This window comes from Petromyzon marinus, chromosome 6, assembly GCF_048934315.1.
Source record: "Petromyzon marinus isolate PM22_M1 ecotype Great Lakes invasive population chromosome 6, UKy_Petmar_22M1.pri1.0, whole genome shotgun sequence".
Taxonomy (NCBI): Eukaryota; Metazoa; Chordata; class Hyperoartia; order Petromyzontiformes; family Petromyzontidae; genus Petromyzon; species Petromyzon marinus.
The window spans coordinates 23,692-45,072 of NC_133672.1; the positions used below are offsets into that span (position 1 = coordinate 23,692).

The window sequence follows — 21,381 nt, forward strand, 5'->3', positions numbered from 1 at the left end:
TAAAAATAAAAAAATAAATTTATGCAAACCAAACCAACACACCTGAAGACGACCGTTTGTGTTATGGTCGAAACGTCGTGAGAATTTTTGTTTTATATATATTTTATTATTTTGTTGTTTGCCTTCAACGTGACTTTACCGAAAGAACTAAGAATATGAATTACTGCAGTCACGAAAGCTTTAAATTAAAATGCCAAAGCAGTCACCAAAGGTACAGCTAAAGCTGCACCCCTATTCCGGTAGTGCGTGATGGCGTCACATCATGCGTGATGACGTAGGCACGTATTTCCCAGACACCAACCGGAGTTTATAACCTTGCACGATAACGTCCATCACACGGGACAACCCCCTCGTCGGGTACGTGGTTATCGAGACATGCGTAGCGTGATGGTGTCGCTACTGTTGGCGTCATGACGTCATGACGTCACCGGCATGCCTGGTCGTACGTCACGAGTTCAGTTTGCGTTCGCGGAAGGCTTTTGGCTCGGCGAGTCGCGTTTCAGAGTCATTTATAAACACTGAAACATTTGAATCGATTAGAAGTGTCAAGTGACGCGTCCTGAACAATGTCGCGGCAATCGTGAGTGGTCGTTCGCATTCCTTTGCTTATTAATGCAAATTAAGTCGCTGCTCGACAGGGCCGGCGTACCCATAGCAACGGCGCCTCTTGCCAACGCCAATTTAAAATCTGTTCGATTACGCATACAGCATTGACGGGGACAGTCATTGTTTGCTCATTGTAGGAATTATTTGTCTGATACTGGATAGGCAGTGGCGAAATAGGCACATATAACAAAAACTCATGACATTCGTAAATAACTACGCGTAAAGGAAGAAATAGTATATTCAACGTTTCGGGCAATGGCTCTTCATAACACGCAGGGCCAAGCCTGGATGGCGACAGCCGTGTACAGACAGGCGTTAAAGTCTTCTACGGAGCTAATACAGTGCAGCAAAATCCGCCCTTGTACTGGACAGTACGATGCTCCCGCGACTGTGCTATACGCCTTCACCAGCCCGCACTTACCAGCGTGGTGAAGAATGGTCAAACGCCTTGACTGGCGTGATAAGGCCCTCAGTCAATAGTGACTGAGGGCCGCATATATATTTGGCGTAGATAAAAACGATTACTACGACCAGGCGAGGAAGTTAACATCTCGACACCGTGGAGAGATTAATTGCCCCCCACCAGCTCAAGGCCGGCAACAGAGATGAGGACCAGTCACGATTAGGATTATTAGGATATGTAAAAACATGCAGACTTCCATGTGTCAGACCTGATGCTTGGTTGTGCAGAGCTAGAAAGATATGGACTGATGTGGTTCAGAAGGATGTGGAGCTGATTGGACTTGTTGATGACTGGTACCAGGCAGGGAGTGTCAAGATCAGCGTCTGTGGAATAGGTTGGTCAAGGACGCTGCTGGGGAGTTGGAGGCAATCGCCCTCCAGTAACAGCGAAGGGCAAAGGAGCACCGCTCACAACAATGAGCAGAACGCCGGGCAGCTAAACGTACACAGTTGGCATAGTAGGGAACACAGTTGACACATCTGCCAGTCAACCCATGACCTTCCAGGGGACCTTCAACACTCAACACTTCACGTGGCCTCAAAATGCACCTAGCATAGCAGAAACACCGTGGTGACGTCACCGCTACATAATAGTGAACGGCGGTTGTTGTTGGTTGTGCTGTCTCACTAGGGATACAATCTGGGACATTGCCTTGGCGGAGGTGAAAAATCGAGCCGGTGGACAGGAGGGAACAGGGGCTGGGAGCGCCCAGCCCACAGAGTCCACCGTGTTTTTCATGGGCAGTCGCTCCGCCGTGAGTGCAACTGATCATTCACACCACCAGGCCAAATGGACGTGTGGAAGTTGATGATGCCCAATCGGCCATGCTAAAGTTGAGATGTAAAGGCTCGTTTTACATGAGTTATACATAGCACACATGTACAGCCATTCATCCATTGCTAGTTGAGAGGGTTATTTGACAATACGGCAGACTCTAGATCAGGGGTCTCAAACTCGCGGCCCGCGGGCCAATTGCGGCCCGCGTAACGATATTTTGTGGCCCCCTACTTGACATCAATTTTTAATTTATTTTTTTATTATATATTTTTCCATAGCTCAGGCTCGTGACAGCTTCCGGTGTTTGTTGACAAGTTAGCCAACGCGAATAAGCAACGTTAGTCACTTGGTTGAAACGTGATTCCGGAGTGACACCAAGTGGAAAGAAAATATATCCTGTCACCCAGTGCAAGGTACAGAGGACTTAGGAAGTGGGCGGACTCAACAAGAGTAATCAGTGACCTAATAAAGACAACAGAGTGTTGCAATAGGAAAGGGAAAAGAATTACATGGATAGCAAATAGCATGAGATGGGTGGCAAGAACAAAAGCCAAATGGTGGTTAGAACCTGAATATTATGAAGAAGAAGTTATAGATTATTATTACAAGACAAACAAAGACAAAGGACAGATATGTGCAATCGCAAAAGAAAGCGAATTTACCAAGAACAATTTAATCAAAAAGGGCAAGAAATTAAAAGATATAAAACATGAGACAATGCACTTGATGTTAAGAATTAAGACAGGTGTAGTAACATGGACACCAGAGTTAGCTCAATGGCATCCAGAGAGATTCGGTAGAGCAGAAGGATATGTAGGATGTAAACAAGAAGAAGAAAATCTAGATCACTTTATTTATGAATGTGAAAGGTATAAACACCTGAGAGAGAACGCGATTGATGAATTTAATAATGAAAAGAAAAATGAAGTGTTCAAAAAAAGCTATGAACAATGATAAAGTTTTCAAATACCTCTCAATATATAGAAAGGGCATACTAAATAAGATCCCAAATACTCAGGTATTGGGATAAAAACATGTAAATATATCACCCCCACCTTCCCTGAGCTTTCCAGGATGTTCAAGCGGACCATGTGCCTTTTTGGGAGCACATATCTGTCTGAAAAGCTCTTCTGCACCATTAACTTTAATAAGTCAAAGTACAGGTCCAAACTTACTGATGAGCATCTTCAAGCCATACTGAGGGTCTCAATTGCTTCCTCCCTCAAGCCAAATGTGGCTCAGCTGTGTAAAAAGAGGAAGCGCTGCCAGGTCTCTGGCAGCAAGGAGTAGGTAAGAGAAGCCTATGTTCTGAAGAACCGTTCATGTTCTGAACTGTTATTAATAAATATTGAGAAGATTGGATCAGTTGTACTTTTTTTTGGAATACTTGATGCGGCCCAGCCTCACCCAGACTCTACCTCCAGCAGCCCCCAGATAAGTTGAGTTTGAGACCCCTGCTCTAGATTATCCACGCTATAAATGACGGGGAGGACGGCCGCGGATAATTCAAAATCGCGGATAATCCAAAAATATACATTTTCTGCAGATCTCTATTCGAAAAACCACTAATAAGTATAAATTAAAACTCGCAATTAAATCACTCACAATTAAGTGCAACTGACGATTTAAATTGTTACTGTTTCTATTTAGAACGAATACTAATGATAAAAACTATTGATGCACCTGCTCAGTGATGACATTTTCCTGCTACTGCGCAGAAGACTTGGCCCACGAAGTGGACATCTAGAGCCACGCCAATAAACATTAAACTCCGCCCACTATTATTCTGTCGAGGCGATCACGTGGATTTCGGATTAACCGGAGCACATATTTTTTTCGGTTTAAGCACGTGACTTGTAATACACATTTCCAAGAATAACAATGTATAACAGTTTTTAGATTGTTAATTTGAGCTTTAGGGAAAATCCATGCGGGATTATTTTAAGTAAAATTTTCAGATGCGCTGTTAATCCACAAATCAGATAAACCGCACGGGGATAATCGAGTCTACTGTACTTCATAATGCTGGTTATTGCCAGTTTTTTAAATATGAGTAGCACTAATTGTGGAGCATAGTACTATAAAACAATGGATTTTGCTACACTGCCCTTTAATAATATATCTCCACAGCAGCAAACCCTTGTTTTTTCATTCATAGTCATCCGACCAAGAGCTATCCAGTGCCGCAATGGCAAATAAATACAGTAAAACCTCAGCTAGCCAGACTAAGGGTTCGTCTCAATGAGGGCCCAAAGGCTTTACCACATTACCTCGAAATGAGACTTTGAACGTCATTATATACCTAATTTATTAATTAATTGCCGGTTTGAATAACAGAGCCTAACAGCTTTGTCATTCAAAATCTGCATCAGTGAGCCCCTATAGGCTGGCTGTCAGCAGTGCCTGCTCTGCCGTACTGAGCATAGCCTTCCGCTCTTGCAATTGGCTGAACGCAGGCACTCACCGGATTGGTGGGGCGTAGAGCGATTCAACCTGATTGGCTGAGGGAATTTTAAGAATGAGAGCCTCGAACATTAGGTAAACGAGGGGACTGTTCGTGGTCCGTTAGAGGCATTGAAGGGTTGAAGGGGATTACATGAAGGATTATGAACTGTGGGAAAGTTCGATAAGTTTCGAGGTTGGACAAAAGTTATATAAGGGTGAGGGAACCTCAGGGCGTTCATGTACAGCTCCCTTCCAGTGTATATACATATTCTTGGATCTTTCTGTAAAGTCACGTAGATAGGTTCAAAGAAAATAATCAAAATTCAGTAAAACCTTGGATTGCGAGCATAATTCGTTCTGGAAATGTGCTTGTAATCCAAAGCACTCGTATATCAAAGCGAATTTCCCCATAAGAAATCATGGAAACTCAGATGATTCGTTCCACAACCCAAAAATATTCATATAAAAATGAATAATACAAAATACCTTTTTATATTTTTATTATTTAAATTTAATATAAAGTAATCAAATTTATGAATTCAATTTAATCGTGGCTGGTCTGAGGGAGATGACAGAGAGGAGAGGAGGAGGGTTATTGTGTAGGACAACTTTCACTGTCACTAACGGAATCACTGCCATCTGTTGGCTCACTGGAATCATTTTCTTTTTGTGCGACTTTAACAAGGAACCTATCCAATGACACTTGCTTTTGCCTCCTTTTGAGGATTTCGCGCATTGTTGCAGTACAGTTACTAAAGAACAGTCACTACACTTGGACACAAAATAAAAACATGCTTTACGCACACACACGTGGTCATAATACTATAGTACTATAGTAAACACTATACGCTCGCACGGATGTTGACTATACGAGTGAGGCACGCCGACTGAGACCGAGCATGGGAGACGATTACCCACAATCCCGCAGCAAGAGAGAGAGAAGAACCATAGGCTCAGTTGTGATCACGTGACGCTCGGCAGACAAAGCGTATACTGTACGTACTACTCGTATTGCACTCGTTTATCGAGTAAAAATTTATAAAAAAAATTTGCTCGTCTTGCAAAACACTCGCAGACCAAGTTACTCACAATCCAAGGTTTTACTGTAACAGAAAACTACATTTCGATCGCAACGCAAGCGGTCATCTTCAGGAAAAGGGGGGTTAGCTTCCAAGGGAAACTGTTTATAAGGGTTTGAAATGGGCATAGCCCAAATGTCAGCAGCCAATGATCATGTAAGTGTTTGGCAGCGAGCCCGGCATGGGTTCGTTTTCCACCAATCAAAGGACTGCCAGGTGAAAATTAGCATGTTAAAGAGATTAGCATGTTAATGGAAGATCGCAGAGCCGCAAGCAAGGGGTCGGCGTGTGAAGTGACTGTGAAAGCGCAAGTTTGAAATGGGCGTAAAGCACAACTAACATCGGAAGGTGGTAGGATGGGAACATCACCAATTATGACTTAAACTGGTTGATAATGTCCTTCCAATTATTGCTCAGTTTGTACCCATCTTCTCGGTGGAAATTGTGTCTGTGTCTATATATAGGGATGGCTTCATGAACGAATCTTTGTTGGGCTTGCAAAGTTTCTTCGTCTTGGAGAAATCAATTTCGTGTGAGCCCACCGCATTAAAACAATGATCAGCCACGGCCGAGGTATTGGTACTACCATGTTTCAGATCTGCCTTATGTTTATGAACACGGTCCGATACATGTCGCTTAGTTTTCCCAATATAACTACTGCCGCAGACACAGCTTAGTTTATAGACGCCGGGGTATTGCATGTCAGGGATCACATCCTTCACAGATGGGATCATATCACGAATTTTATGTACTGTGTTAAATCGAACCTGGATCTTGTGTTTGCTCATGATTTTGGAAACCGTTTTAGTAACCCCTGCTATGTATGGCAAGGTGATGGTTTTGATTGGGTCCTCAGATGGTTCTTTCACAACGGTTGGGTGATAGCTTTACGGATTGTATAGTCTGAATATCCATCTTGAGAGCTTGGTGTAATCGTGTTCCAGTTCACTGGCTAGGTGATGATGGTACATCGTGCTCGATGGTGTAGAGTATATACATAGTTTAAGATGAAAATGAGCCCAGATTACCACAATCCCTCCCAATCACACTCATGAAGGATACCCAGATACATATTTTACAAAATAACGTAATGTTAACAAAACATGTTTTAATCAAGTAGTTTAAAATCACCAAGTTAATGTTTTAATATTGAGAAACGGTCCCATTACAGACTCCCGTTCCATCTATACCTCAACAGGATTAACCACACTCTTTTGTTCTTTCGGTAAAGTCACGTAGGTATAAAATAAAATAAATCACGTTTCGATCGCAACACAAGCGACCGTCATCAGGTGGAACAGATACAACAGGATAACTGCTGACATAGGAGAAAGAGCTGCTGCAACAAGAGTTTATATAGGATTTTGGTGGGCTCAACCCAAGGGTAAGTGGGCGGAGCTAGAGAAGGAACTTGCACGTAAATGTAAATGTGAGAGATTAGCATGTCAATGTGAGACGGTCCCAGCCACCAGAGGTGGCGGGGATCCTCCTGTGGCTGGGCCGCCTCACAGATATGTAACCTGGTGATGTACTCAGAGAGTCGAAAATAGCAGCAGACATAGGCAAATATGATGGAAACAGGATTCACCACAGTTTTACCAGGACTAGAATTTCGGCGGTGACTTATTGACTCCACAACAGTCGTCACAGAACTCACTCAGTGCCTTACTGGAAGTCCATTTCGCAGCACTCACTGTGGAGGGTGATACACTGCCTGCTGTCTCGATCCAGGCGAATCTGTCTTGTTCACTCTGTGGTCCCCCCAACTTAATCAGGTGGTTAGGCAGGCCGTACTATCTCCTGGGTCAGGGTCAACCACCACATGTGTCTCTGGGCTGACTTTGGGCACCTGATAGTCTTGGTCCCTTTGATATCACCCAGCCCTTAGGTCGTCCCAGGCAGACTCCAGAGCAACATTAAAGAGAGCAACATGCCCCCAGCAACCCAGCCACTCCTGGAGTCAATGTGGAGTCCTCCTGCCGCATCTTCCCTTGGGTGTGGCCCATGCTCTTTTATAGGTGAATTATTTGGTGATGCTGCATTGGCAGTGCTATGAAGAATGGCCATTGCCCAAAACATCGCCTGTTATCTATTTTTAATTTAAAGAGTGTTATTGAGGAATATGTTGAGTCTTTAATCGGTGAATCCACTTGTAGAAGATCAGATTTAGTGTTTTCAACTATTGTCTTCTGAAAGATGATTACTGCGTGAAATGTTACATGCCATCAACATTCCCACTCAGTGCTTGTTACAAGGAATATTACCAGCTTAGGTTTCATCAATGGTGGCCCCGTGCACAGGAACCTTTGTTTGAAGGGAGGGGGGTGGGGTGGTGATGTACAGGTAGATTGCCACTGAAACCACTACGAGCTAGCCCTAGTCCAGATAGTTGAAAAGTCAAGCTAGCAGATAATGCTTTGAAATTAATGTAACAAAAAAACCTGTATATATGTGTAAATGTAATACATACATAAGTGTGTGCAGTGTTTGAAAAAAATTAAAACATACGGTACGTATTGTGGATTGTGCACTATACTGTCATGCCTATCATCCCCCAGTCTACCACCGCACCTCCCCTTCACAGATTTGTCATGAACCTGCTGGTTCTGCCATCTCACTACACATATGTCTCTTGATGTTGCTTTTTATGTTGAAGAATTTTGTTCCATATCCGTGTATTTCATAAATGTGATCATAAATGTGTCCATGTTTTTTTAGGGAAAGACAACATTGATTCATCGGTTTCAGGATCGGTAAGGTACCTTCAAACATTCATAATACAGTCAGTGTCCTTTACAGTTGCGGCAAACTCGAAATTTTAGCAATGAAAATTTTCTATAACTAATAAGAGGGAACAAGTACTTTATATAGTACATTTTTGAATAGAGCATACAAAATACCAGCATAAAAGAATATACTCTGTATGTTTTTTTTATGTTACATTATCGTTATGAAACCAGGCTTTAGCCCAATGAATATCTTGATTTGAATCTTGATTTTAAGCTTTCGTGACTGCAGGAATACATACTCTTGAATATCTTTAACAGTTTTACAAGTGAGCTTCCAGAGTTTGTAGTGTCTTTCAATCAGACACAACCCAGAAATGAAATTCCACTCATATAATAGCTATGTACCTTGGCTGTAGCATGAGTTTGATGCATCGTTCACGAAAAAGTTTTTCGTTTCGTCAGAGCACTGTCACTTCTGATGTAATGAACTGCGTGGGCATACAACTCATGTCATGTCTGAAGCCTGCAGCTTACGTATGTAGATACAATATGTGCTATTTGCTTTTTTTGGTTGTATAATAGATTATTACACTTTTAATAGTAATTTTGGTGGACATAATGTCAGCTTGTGGTTTGGCTGTTTGTGGCAGGGATGATGAGCCTCCAAAGGCCACCACAGCACTGGAGTATGCCTATAGTCGCCACTCACGAGGACAGGTGAGTTATAAGGCCTTCAAAATATAAGTATGCATATGGGGGATGCGTACATATTTAAACATGTGTGTTCAGCGCCTGGCTAGTTCTCTACAATTACATCCCAATTCCATTGTTTCCAAAGACTCCTATCCATTTTAGGAACGTTTGAAAAAGACGAGTGCTCGATTCATAATTGTTAATGCCCTTATTTTGTCAATTCTTTTTTTTCTTTCAAAAAAGGGGCTGTCTCCATAATATTCGGCCAAATCGCCATAGCAATGTTTTTAAGCATTTTCATCACCATTTTTGGCCCTATAAGTCTATCAGTGTGTCAGATGCTCATTGTTCATTGTCAACCGTGAACCACTGCTTAACGAAGGCTTCCCCAAATTGTCACCATACCTCAATGTTTGCAATGCAACAAACCACCCTGCTGTTTGATGAGAAGCAACAAGACAATCTGTCTTGAGAGAGCCTTTAATCAGTTATTATTTGCTGCTTTGACATGTATTAGAAATATGTACACTGACAAAAAAGATGGAGCAAAAGCTCAGTAGTTCGCAAAGATGTGTTGGGAGATACTTTGGATGATACTGAGAGAAGGAAAACATTTATTTGACTGTTAAGAAAAAGTAAGTCAGTTGGGAAGATATGTCACTTTAGGGGATGATGTTGGTACTCAGCTGTTTACAACACTGAGCCAGTGGTGTAAATTCCATTTCTGTGGTGGGGGTGAGTCTATCCATATGACAACCACTGTTCTCACTTCATTGACTCCAGAGGGATGATGAGTTGAGTCTGATATTTACTCATTTATCCAAGAGAGCCACAGTTAGTTGTAAGACTCTTTTGCTAGGAGGGCCCTGTGTTGGGTTTTAATTTTTAGATGTTTTCAGCCAATTAACGAATGTTTACATTTGAGAGGAAACAGGAACACCCGGAGAAGACGCATGCGCACAAGGGGGCAACACCATCCCTGTACAGATGTAAATGGAGGGTGATTAATCCACTTGATGTATTGCTTCCCCTGGTGAGACAGGGTATGGTACCTCGACACCCATGGGAAGGGAGTTTCACAACACATATGATCCACCAACTTTCGCTGCCTCCACAGCGCTACAGGCATGCGTAGCCACTACTGCCCGGCTGAACTCCAACAAGGATTTGAACTTGGAGCTATCCAATTGCAAGCTTCTCACTCTATGGCTGAGCTATCAATTCACTCAAGAAACGAATTAAATATTAATTGTTATTTAAAAGTCTGGGTTTACACGCACTGCCCTGGACAGTATAGCTATTTACAAGTGTAGGTTTATATGTGAATATTACACGTAAAAAAAGTACAGTTCCTTGTTAGTCTACGACTGAATGAAGGCCTCTTAATGCCGCTTTGATCATAATTTAATTGTTCCAGGTAAAGGATGTGGCTCATGTATGGGAGCTGGGAGGCGGCACATTCCTCACTGACCTCATCAAGATCTTCATAGTCCCATCAAACCTGAGGTGCTGTGCACACCCACAACCATCATTTGTAACACATTGCTTTAAATAAACAATCCAAATTTATTGCATCGATATTAATAATCATGATTATACTAATTAACATATAACATTTGTATATAAATTAAAAAAAGCATTTCTACTTGCTTTATGGACTAGTGACATTACCTAAATGAGGGTTATAAACATAAGGCAGCAACTCTTTCTCCTTATTCAACTACAGCTGGCCAGGACTTTATAACAACGGAGATCCTCAAAATTAAGTACAGAACCAAATTTTACCATCAGACTCTCCACACTTGGGAACATGGTTTAATCACAACTCAGCCTATGTGAATCTATGGGAATCATTGTTCACTGGTCTGAGACTAACTCTCTACATTTGAGAACACTGTTTAATCAGATGCAGGTTGTCTGGATTCGAACCCAGGATCTCAGCAATGCTGGCTCAGCACTGCCGCCTCTGAACTACGGGGCCACCTCACTAGTGCTTCTTTATGAAATGCAGCTCGCTGTCCATGGTGCTCGTGCTGGACCTATCGGAACCCGGCCAGCTCTGGAGAACGCTCGACGATCTGCTCAGAGCCGCCCGTACATACGCCGTGTCCGCAATCGCCGAGCTCGCGAAGACACAGAAGCATGCGGCCGATGCCCTCCGACAACAGGCTGCCGAGCGTCTGGGCAGCGAACACTCGGTAATGGCGCACGTGCATGCCACAGCACGTGTTTTTATTAGCATTTTTTTTATGTTGACCCATATGCTGACATTCTAATAATACAAATCTAATTGTGTGGTTCTGTTTTTAGGATAAGGCAATGGTTGATCCATTTCCCTTACCCCTGGTAATCATTGGCATGAAATATGACATCTTCCAGGTATGACTCACTTGGTTTTTACATCTTACCTTTCTGCTCATATTTGCCTGTAGAGACGACTTAACTTAGACATTTTATACCATATTGGAACTGAAAAGTCAATACTCTTTGGTTCTATTGGGTAAAGTCACGTAGGTAAAAAATAAAATAAAATAAAAAAATGTTTACCTACGTGACTTTACCCAATAGAACCAAAGAGTATGGATCCTAGCAGTCACGTAAGCTTTAAATCTAGAAATGAAAAGTCAGTACTTTACTGTCAGGCTAGTTAATGCATTTGTATCATTAAAATGATGACTAATCGTCATGCCTTGTACACCTGTGCAGAGATGTAGAGTATTCATTGAGTAAACAGACAGATGGCCAGACAAATATAATGTATTAACATATTCAACCTTTGCCAGAAAGCGTTAAAATATAAAACAAAGGGACTGCATTGTATATATGTTTAATATATTTCACACCGTACGTAGTCAACCGTGGTCATCGGAGGTGTAGGAAATCAGGTCATTCTATACATGCATACTTTTAACACAACATTATCTTTATTTTTGTCTTATAACAATAAATATGCTGTTTTGAGAAATGGACATTTAAGAAAGCATCTTCTCTTTAGAGGAGCCACTGACCAAAATGTTATCTGATATTGTTTCAAATTAAGGCAGTTTTAATGGTGATGGTGATAAGGTGTCTTCTGTGTGTAATTTTTTACAAAGTGTCAATTTATGCACAACAGAACTTTGACTCGGAAAAGCGAAAGGCGATCAGCAAGACCATGCGCTTTATAGCTCACTACAATGTGGCTACGCTGCTGGTAAGTCAGCACAGAAAACACGATCATGTAATCCTTGCTCTGAGACAAGGTAATGACAGTAATGACTGTGGATGCTGTCCAGGCCTACAACATTTTATATTTACAAGAGCTACGATGATTTGTTGATTCATTCTATTAAAAATTATAATTAACTTATTTTTTGTAGTCGATTACTTGGGCCCATTTAACTCAGCTCGTCACCACTCTGGGATAGATAAAGTGAGTACCACTTTATAGGTACAGCAATAGAATGGTTGTCCTATAGATAGACTCTCCCCCATTGTGACATGGTCAAATGGCAGTGCATTTGCCATTTGTTGCAGAGGTGCACGGTTCGAATTCAGCTGCCACCATGATTAATACTGCGGGTGTATTAACCATAGAATATGCCTCATCTGCTTCACAGTGGACTTCAAAGTTTATATGATTTATTTTTCAAGAGTAGGCCTTTGTGTGCTGGCATCATAGTAGAGTCCTGCGCTGGTCTAACTTTTTGAACTGCGACTCGACCCATGACTACCTCGCCTGGCCCAATTGGGAGCACAATTGGTGCATCTACCAATCATCTCAATCAACCCATGGCACCTGGGTCTGTTTCGTGACCTACCAGCGAGCTTTCAACACTTCATGTGGCCTCAAAATGCACCTAGCCTGGCACAAGCACTGTGTTGATGTCACCGCCACTTCGTAGCGAACGGCGGTTGTTGTTGTGTGTGTATGGTATGGTAGTGCAGTGGTTAGCATGCTGCGCTACGAACCTGGCAACCCGAGTTCGATGTTGAGGTTTTGTGGAAAACTAGTTACTACTGGCCAAGACTAATTGGATACTCTATTGAAATTCAGATAAAACAAATGAAAAGATAACCGTTCTAATAGGTACAGGCTTCATGCTGCTTTGAAGCATAATATCAAGTAATAAAATATTTAACTATATGCCCTATAGTGGTCACCATACGTCGATGGTGATTAACTGTGAGCAGCCAATAACAGGTATTGCGGTCTTTGCACCCAAAAACGGGAAAATGTGCATAAATAATTTATATACAAAATGTGCACGCATACTATTCATGCACGATGTACATACATTATCTATGTAGATTAACTATGAATAACCAAACCAATAATAGATATCCATTGTGTTGGAGAGTATCCAAACGTCAACCTCGAAACCTTAATGACTTGGAGAAGATCTGCAAAGAGGAGTGGGACAAAATCCCTCCATAGATGTGTGCAAACCTGGTGGCCAACTACAAGAAACGTCTGACCTCTGTGATTGCCAACAAGGGTTTTGCCACTAAGTACTAAGTCATGTTTTGCAGAGGGGTCAAATACTTATTTCCCTCATTAAAATGCAAATCAATTTATAACATTTTTGACATGCGTTTATCTGGATTTTTTTGTTGTTATTCTGTCTCTCACTGTTCAAATAAACCTACCATTAAAATTATAGACTGATCATTTCTTTGTCAGTGGGCAAACGTACAAAATCAGCAGGGGATCAAATACTAGATTTAAAGCTTTCGTGACTACTAGGATCCATACTCTTTGGTTCTATTGGGTAAAGTCACGTAGGTGAAAATAAAATAACAAAAAATCACGACGTTTCGGCCACAACACAAGCGGCCTTCATCAGGTGAAGGGACGAGACTGTCTGGAGGACAGCGCTGGAGTGGACAGGCTCGTCCCTTCACCTGATGAAGGCCGCTTGTGTTGTGGCCGAAACGTCGTGATTTTTTGTTATTTTATTTTCACCTACGTGACTTTACCCAATAGAACCAAAGAGTAGGGGATCAAATACTTTTTTCCCTCACTGTAATTGATATGAATACATGAACACCCCCCCCCCCGGTCTTCGCACCTGATTGGCTCACAAGCATCACATTTAGTCCTCTATATCAGACTGAAACAGGAAGATTGCTCCACAACTCTGGCTGTATCCTGATAAGGCTGGTTGTAATTACCGGCGAAACGTCGTACTTCAATTGCAAATGTTATGGGTTTACTCTCCAACACACCGGTGTACTGAACGAATAATGAATAGCATGTTTTGTTTACATAACATACCTTACTGATTGGTTGTTTCAGGTGGTGGCAGGTTTAACGTAACGTGATGAAGAGGTCACACATTTGGCGGAACGGTCCTTCGCTGATTATGCGAGATTCATTACTTTTTGCTCGTAATAATAATTTACATTTATTTGTAAGGCACCTTTCAATAATGTATCAAGGCGCCTTTATGCAATCTCTTAAGTGCTGGGTTTTTAATCTTGATTTGAAGCTTTCGTGACTGCAGGAATCCATACTCTTTGGTTATTTCGGTAAAGTCACGTAGGTATAAAATAAAATAAATCACGACGTTTCGGGCGCAACACAAGCGTCCGTCATCAGGTGGGAAAGCATGGTCTGCTGCAGACTGCCTCAGCTGCAGACTGCCTCAGCAGCAGACTATGCTTTCCCACCTGATGACGGACGCTTGTGTTGCGCCTGAAATGTGATTTATTTTATTGTATACCTACGTGACTTTACCGAAACAACCAAAGAGTATGCTGGGTTTTTGTATTTCAGTTTTGCAGCAACAAAATGGATGCATTAATGAATCGGGCACGGAATGTGATCAACCATCTGGCTTACCACACCTTGATTGGGTGAGTGGTTTGACAAACAGCTGAATTTTTGTCGGTGATTCAATGATTGTCATTCACAATGTTATAATATGAAGCACACATTATCTTTTTGCCAGGGTTGTGCATGTGGCTAAAGTGGCTTAAGAGTTTCCATAAACCAGTCCCGTGCCTCGTATATGATTCAGCAGTAATTGATTCTTACACGATTCAGTAACAACTCAGATTGTTTTTCTCTGCAAACTTTATTTTAGGATGGTTGAGAATTACAGTGATGTCTGAATTTATGTACTTATGCAAATTGTACTTATATACAGTACTTTATTTTTTATTCATTGGTTCTTTCGATAAAGTCACGTAGATAGAAACAAAATGAAAATAAAGTTAATAAAAATATCACGACGTTTCAATTGCAACACAAGCGATCATCATCACGAAAAGGGGTTAGCCTCTAAAGGCAAACTGTTTATAAATGTTTGGAGATGGGTGTAGCCCAAGTGTGTCAGCAGCACCAGCAGCATGGGCGGGGCAACAATGCCAATGCAGCAGCAATGCCAATGCAGCAATGGGACGCCAGGAAGTCACTGCACCGCGCTCCACACACCACACTGCTGACGATGGAGGTTGATTGACAAGAAAACACAAGTCAAGTCATCACCCAAAGTGGTTGATGACATCTTTCCAATGATTGCTGAGTCTATAACCTTCCTCTCGGTTGTAATTGTGTCTGTATATATGGATGGCTTCATGAACGATTCTTTGTTGATAGCCAGTAGGCTTGCAAAGTACCATCGTCTTAGAGAAATACATTTCGTGTGAGCTAGCCGCATTAAAATAATGATCCACGGCAGAAGTATTGGTCCTACCGTATTTCAAATCTGCCTTATGTTCATGAACACTTATTTTAATGTGGCTGGCTCATACGAAATTAATTTCTCGAAGACAATGGTACTTTGCAAGCCTACTGGCTATCAACAAAGATTTGTTCATGAAGCCATCCATATCTACAGACACGATTTCAACCGAGAGGAAGGTTATAGATTAAGCAATCATTGGAAAGATATCATCAACCACTTTGGGTCATGACTTGACTTGTGTTTTCTTGTCAATCAAACCTCCACCGTCAGCAGTGTGGTGTGTGGAGCGGGGTGCAGTGAGTTCCTGGCGGCCCTTTACCGCATTGGCATTGCTGCTGCATTGGCATTGATGCCCTGCCCATGCTGCTAGTGCTGCTGAGACACTTGGGCTACGCCCATCTCCAAACCTTTATAAACAGTTTGCCTTTAGAGGCTAACCCCCCTTTTCCTGATGACGACCGCTTGTGTTGCGATCGAAACGTCGTGATATTTTTGTTCACTTTTTTTTCTATCTCCGTGACTTTACCAAAAGAACCAAAGAATATGAATTCCTGCAGTCAGGAAAGTTTGAAGTAAAATTTTTAGTGACTTCCTTACCTTTTCTTTACTTTGCACTCCGATAATTTGTTGTAGTTTGTTGTAATTTGCTGACCCGCAAACAGTGACATTTGCGAAAAAGAGCTTCATAGCTCATCGATTCATCCAAGATAATTAAGATTCTAATTTTGATAACTATACGAGTTCAAGTCAAGGTGACTAATGTTGAAATGAACATTGAGTGGTCATTAGCTTAATTGGCTAAACTGAGCCAATGGTGGGAATTATCCATTCCTACAGACCTAGTGTTTGCAAGGCTACAGTAGTGCAGCTTTGCCAGGTTTATCTCATTTTGCAGACTGTGAAGTGATAATAATAATATGCAAAGCCGAACTTTTGAACCCACCACAAATGTGATGTGCTGCTCAAATGAGCATTGAGGTGGTGCTCATCTCTCACATTCCTATGCAGGGGGCAAGTCTATCCATAGGACAACCACTGTTCACTTGTTCACAAAGTGGTAGTATTTTATTGATCCTAGAGAGATGATAGTTTCAGATAGCCCTCCATCAAGTTTTTAACTTTCAAACTTCTGATTGTGAGCCGCTCGCTCTACCGCTGAGCCACCTGGCTGGATGTTGATTTCTGCAGTGTGTGTATATATAATCCAGTGTGCTTGGCACTACAATGCAGTGTGGAGAGAGTGAGTGGCTGAGCAGGACATGTGCTCTGTTCTCTTCAGGAGAATCAGCGCCACCGACTATGGGAAGCCACTCATGATTCAAGCAGGATCAGACTCTCTGCAGAATATTGGTACACAGGCATTGTGTGTGACATACACAACATACGACGTTGATGCCTGTATCAGCCTTGGTGACATTTTGGGCAGGTGCTGAGTGAGCAAATATTAAGGTTAGCATGGCACTTAAGAATGTAGGATTAGTACAGTGCCCATCCTAACCCACTTGCCTCCCCATTGCTGATGTTTATACAGTGAAACAAGTAATATTTTGAAGGCTGAGTTCACCTGTATGCAGGCTAATATGTACATGAGTACAGTAAGTCTTTGTTTAACGCTGTAGATGCGTTCCTGAAAAGTGCCGCGTTAAGAGAAAAACGTGTTGAACGAAAACAATGTCCCTATAAATAATGTAATGATAAAGTTTGGCAAGATACAATATACGCAAACACAGTAAGATAGTGGTACAAATAACTGAGGGTATGCCGCTGTGTAACTGTATTATTCCATGTACTGTATCCTACCAGTCAGCCTCACATCTCAAGAAAATAGTTCTACATTGACTGGTCAGAAAACGGTGCGCGTTCCACGTTATAACGGGCACGTTACATGTTGCACAAAAGTGTTTCCTCATAGAAGAACCGCGTTATATGGAAAACACGTTTAGCGAGATCTTACCGTAATGCTGGAGTGAGTAAATGGGCAAGCGACCAAATCAATATATAGTTAATTGAGCAAGTGACTATGTCAGCGTTTTAACACACCGCTCAATAAAAAAATCTTAAGTAGTAGTAGCGATCGGGTATTGCATAACTTGGTATAGGCACACATTCAAGACACAATCTGTGCCCCCTCCTAGGTGGCCCACCCGTCTCTCAGAAGGAAATGGGTCGCATTCACGCACGCAGCCCCATGGAGCTCTGGGAGAAATCTTACAAGGCCATATTTCCACAAGAGGTGCGCTGCATTTGTTTGTGATAGTTTTAACTTATTACATTTCATAAAGATCCATATTCAGGCTGCAAGTATCTCCTCAAAAGAAGTAGTCAAAGTGATTTTCTGTTGAAATGAGCATTGCGGCGATGCTCATCTCCAGTTTACAGTCCTCAGCAAGTGGTGAAAATTCTGCATTCCTATTTAGGCGACAAGCTTATCCATAGGAGAGCCAAGTGTTAATTTTCCAACAAAGTGGAGCTTATTTATCGATCCCATTATATTATGCCTGAGTCAAGCCCCAACCAGAATTTGAACTTGCAACATTCTGATTGCAAGCCGCTGACCCTACTGATGAGCCACCTGGGCAGTAACACAACAATAATGTGAATGGGAAAATATTATTATGGCTTTGGAGCCACATAGATATTTATCAGTAATGCTACATACAGTACTTTATTATACAAATGGAAATAAATCTGGAATGCATTTTAATGTTCCATGATTTGGTTAGATAAGGGCACGAATGTGATGAGATATCAATGATGATCACTGAGCACCACTTGAATTCATCCTTATCCATACAGGAGGTGGATGGACGGGACAAAGACGGAGACGCAGCCAAGGACAAGCAGTACGCAGAGTTGGCCGTGGATGCCATGCGAGCCCAGAAGGACCAGGTGAACACCTCATGCTGGACTTCCTTTCTTATTGGATGGTTGATGTCCTCCATCCACCAGAGACTCACTGAATCTCAAGACTCATTTTATAGGGAAGTTGTGCAATGAAATGTTCTGCCAATTCCTTGTTCATGTTTTACATGCAGAAAGAAACCAGAGTACCAAGAAAAAACCTATGCATATGAAATAATAATAACACTCTACAGTAAAACCCCAGCGACCTAGAGCCTGGCTTCCTAGAATTGAGACTCAGCTGGACCAGGACTCCCCACAATCAGACTAGCAGCCGGGACTTTACTGCTTTTTCTGTTTTTTTGTGGACTAATGGAAGGGAGACGCAGGGGTTGCTTGCAAAATATATTAATTGACTCATCAAAATCTGATTAAGGTAAGGCAATGTTTGAACAGAATAAATGAAAGTGATAGTGCAGGAAATGATGATGATAACTGACATATTGTACTTTCCACAGGAGCTGGAGGAGTACCGGAGGAGTGCTGGGCAGCAGTGGAGAGACATCAAGCTGGGGTCCAAATCCCGGTGACACAAATACGCATGCATGTGCGTTCAGACAAATGCATGTGTCATGGAGTAGGAACCTTAAATTATGTTCGTTGGACCTGAGAGGCAGATGTAACCCAGCAAACACTTGAATATTATTTTATCATCAAAAGTATATATTTACCTCTGGCAATGCGGTAGTTAAAATATGCTATCAGCCTTAGTCTGACACTCTTTCAAAAAGTATCTGACAAATTTATTTCTTGAAAATGTAATTTGGATTCAGCACCCTTGAAAACCTGCACATGCTAATTTTTGTAGGCCTAGGTTCAAAAACAAATAATTCAAAATATGTGCCCCTAGCTATACATACTAGAACTACATTTTTACAACCCTGTATATCAAGAAATATAAAATAGTATATTAAATATCCTTGAATAACAATTAAGAGCAGCCTGATCACTGCAAGGTCCTGTTCTCATCTTTGACCAGTGTATTATTTTACCTGTCCCCAATTCTCAACTGCCCATTTGTGTGGCTGGGCAGCACCCAGTCATAACTGACAAATATATCTGCAAAAGTCAACCAATTTCTGCAGCCATGTAAACTTTGGTCTGAATAAAGCATGTCCTATGTTGCTTGGTTGCAATATAACCAATCAAGAGTCTCAGTCTTACCATCGCATGATATCCATGTCAGCTTGTGACTTCTCTTCAAACTTTGGTACAGATAATGAATCTATTGCTGCTGCAAATCTCACAGAGCCTGATTCCAATATAAGTATGTCTTATTCCATGCTGCCACTCACCATACTTAGCTCCTACCTCAGCAATGAAGTCCCCTAGTAGTAGCAATGTGGTGGTAGGTGGCCGGAACAATACATCAGGCTATTTCCACTCTTTTCTCAATGTTTGTACATGCTATTGGACCGTTTGAGGCTCATCTGCCTTTAGTAATCAACAGATTACCCAGAGTCCTACTAACCTATTGTGAGTGCCATTGGCCTTAGAGTCCAATGAGTGCCTCATTTTGTGTTATAACCAGATAGATGTACATGGAGACAATAAGTATATTTTCCATGGGAATACTTCACATCGCCATACATTGTACGATAAAGGATGAATTGAGCTAAAGCAGAAAAATGAGAAAAGTATAGGCTGCATAAACACACATGCATATATTTAATTATGCACAGGCAAATTGCGTTTTTCCGTTGGAGTATAATGAGCAGTCATTTCAGCTGTAGTTTTGTGTTTTGAGATTACTTGCTACAGTAATGTCTCTCTGGGTGGTCTGCTGTTCTGCCACTATGAATGGGTAGCATTCAGGTCTGACAAAAAAAAATCCAGAAAGCAAAAACGACAAAAAATGGTCTCATAAAGCTTTAAATAAATGTAACTTTATCAAGCAAGCAATAACGCAACCCGAAGCGGAATATCGTGTGACGTGTCATTAGAGTAAACGCGAGCATTGTCTCCCCATGCCTGTGTGTGTGTGTACGTGCACACATGGAAATACCCCTCGGTGGACAACTATTTACCCTGTCCGTAATGACACTGCGGACATGAACATAATGGCATTTAATTGAGAAAAAAGCAACAATTTTAAATAGTTTCGTGCATAATGTGAACGTTTTTGTTTTACTACAATTCGACCCAAGAGAGAGAATATAACATCTTTATCTTGAGAGGAATTGTAGCTGGTGTTGTTTTGATGTTTTGAAGAAGGGGTGGCTGGCCGAGTGATTGCAGTTGGAAGCCCCTGTGGTTATTAATACTGGAGTAGCTCTGAAGTAAACTCCATCGTATGTTTGTTCGCACATGGGTTTTTTTCAAGAGAAAGTTTTATTAGAAAAATGGTATCTATGGGATAATTTTTTGTCAGTATCAAAATTATGACTTGATGCCTTGCAATCGGTGTCTATTTGGTGTTTCAACATCTGAACACCTCCTTTGGTACCACAACTCAGGAATAGATGTCAGTGAGGAAATTGGCAAGCCTTCTTTTTAGTTCATGGTCCTAAGTTCTTCATGAATTTAGGATATATCCTACTGAGGCCTGCGATTTTACCGGATTTCATCTGGGCAATGCTAGCGTCGATTTCCCAGGTTGAGAAAGGACCAGAGAATGCGGAGGTTAGAGTGGTCAAGAGTGCGGTAGAGTATTTAGTAAACTTGCTGTCTTTTGTTTTTGTCGATTGTGAATTGCTGATTAGTGGTCTTGCAATGTCGTCAGGGCCGACTATGGGAGTTTGAGGGCCGACTACGGGAGTTTGTAGGCCTACATCGCTGCTGCTGCGTCTTGCAGTCTTAGGAGAGTGCCAGGCTTTTTTATTCGTTTTTGCAAACTCAAGCACCACCACTGTTTTAAGACAAAGATCCCACCCTGTAGCCTTAGCATACTGTTGGGGCGAGTGCTGTTAGCGAGCACCTATGAAGGTCAGCACAGCACGTGAGGGGGTGGGTGGCCAGCACCACGACTGGCTGCCTTTGTCTCACTAGGGGAGGCCCAGCATCGGTTCAGATAATCG

At 41.8% G+C, this 21,381-nt stretch overlaps 1 protein-coding gene across 3 annotated transcripts; it reads left to right on the plus strand.

The window, feature by feature from the left end:
• Positions 1 to 293: 293 nt before the first annotated feature.
• On the plus strand, positions 294 to 19,509 carry DYNC2LI1 (dynein cytoplasmic 2 light intermediate chain 1). 3 transcript variants are annotated; one of them, XM_076063224.1, is made up of 13 exons: positions 294 to 357; positions 1,700 to 1,823; positions 8,089 to 8,123; positions 8,750 to 8,816; positions 10,210 to 10,298; positions 10,804 to 10,990; positions 11,103 to 11,171; positions 11,908 to 11,985; positions 14,551 to 14,630; positions 16,743 to 16,813; positions 17,599 to 17,696; positions 18,260 to 18,352; positions 18,823 to 19,509. In XM_076063224.1, exons 2-13 carry the CDS (start codon positions 1,806 to 1,808, stop codon positions 18,892 to 18,894), a joined length of 957 nt encoding a protein of 318 aa, XP_075919339.1. In that variant the 5' UTR covers positions 294 to 357; positions 1,700 to 1,805; the 3' UTR covers positions 18,895 to 19,509. The 3 variants fall into 3 exon arrangements, with proteins under 3 accessions (XP_075919339.1, XP_075919338.1, XP_075919337.1); XM_076063222.1 differs by lacking the exon at positions 294 to 357 and adding an exon at positions 406 to 580; XM_076063223.1 differs by lacking the exons at positions 294 to 357; positions 14,551 to 14,630 and adding an exon at positions 405 to 580.
• Positions 19,510 to 21,381: the final 1,872 nt, after the last annotated feature.

Bases quoted from the DNA above. Each gene is read 5' to 3' on its own strand.
- DYNC2LI1 (XM_076063223.1), top strand. The intron at 8,124-8,749 runs GTAAGGTACCTT...TGTTTGTGGCAG, and splicing joins ATTCATCGGTTTCAGGATCG to GGATGATGAGCCTCCAAAGG. The intron at 16,814-17,598 runs GTACACAGGCAT...GCCCCCTCCTAG, and splicing joins AGACTCTCTGCAGAATATTG to GTGGCCCACCCGTCTCTCAG.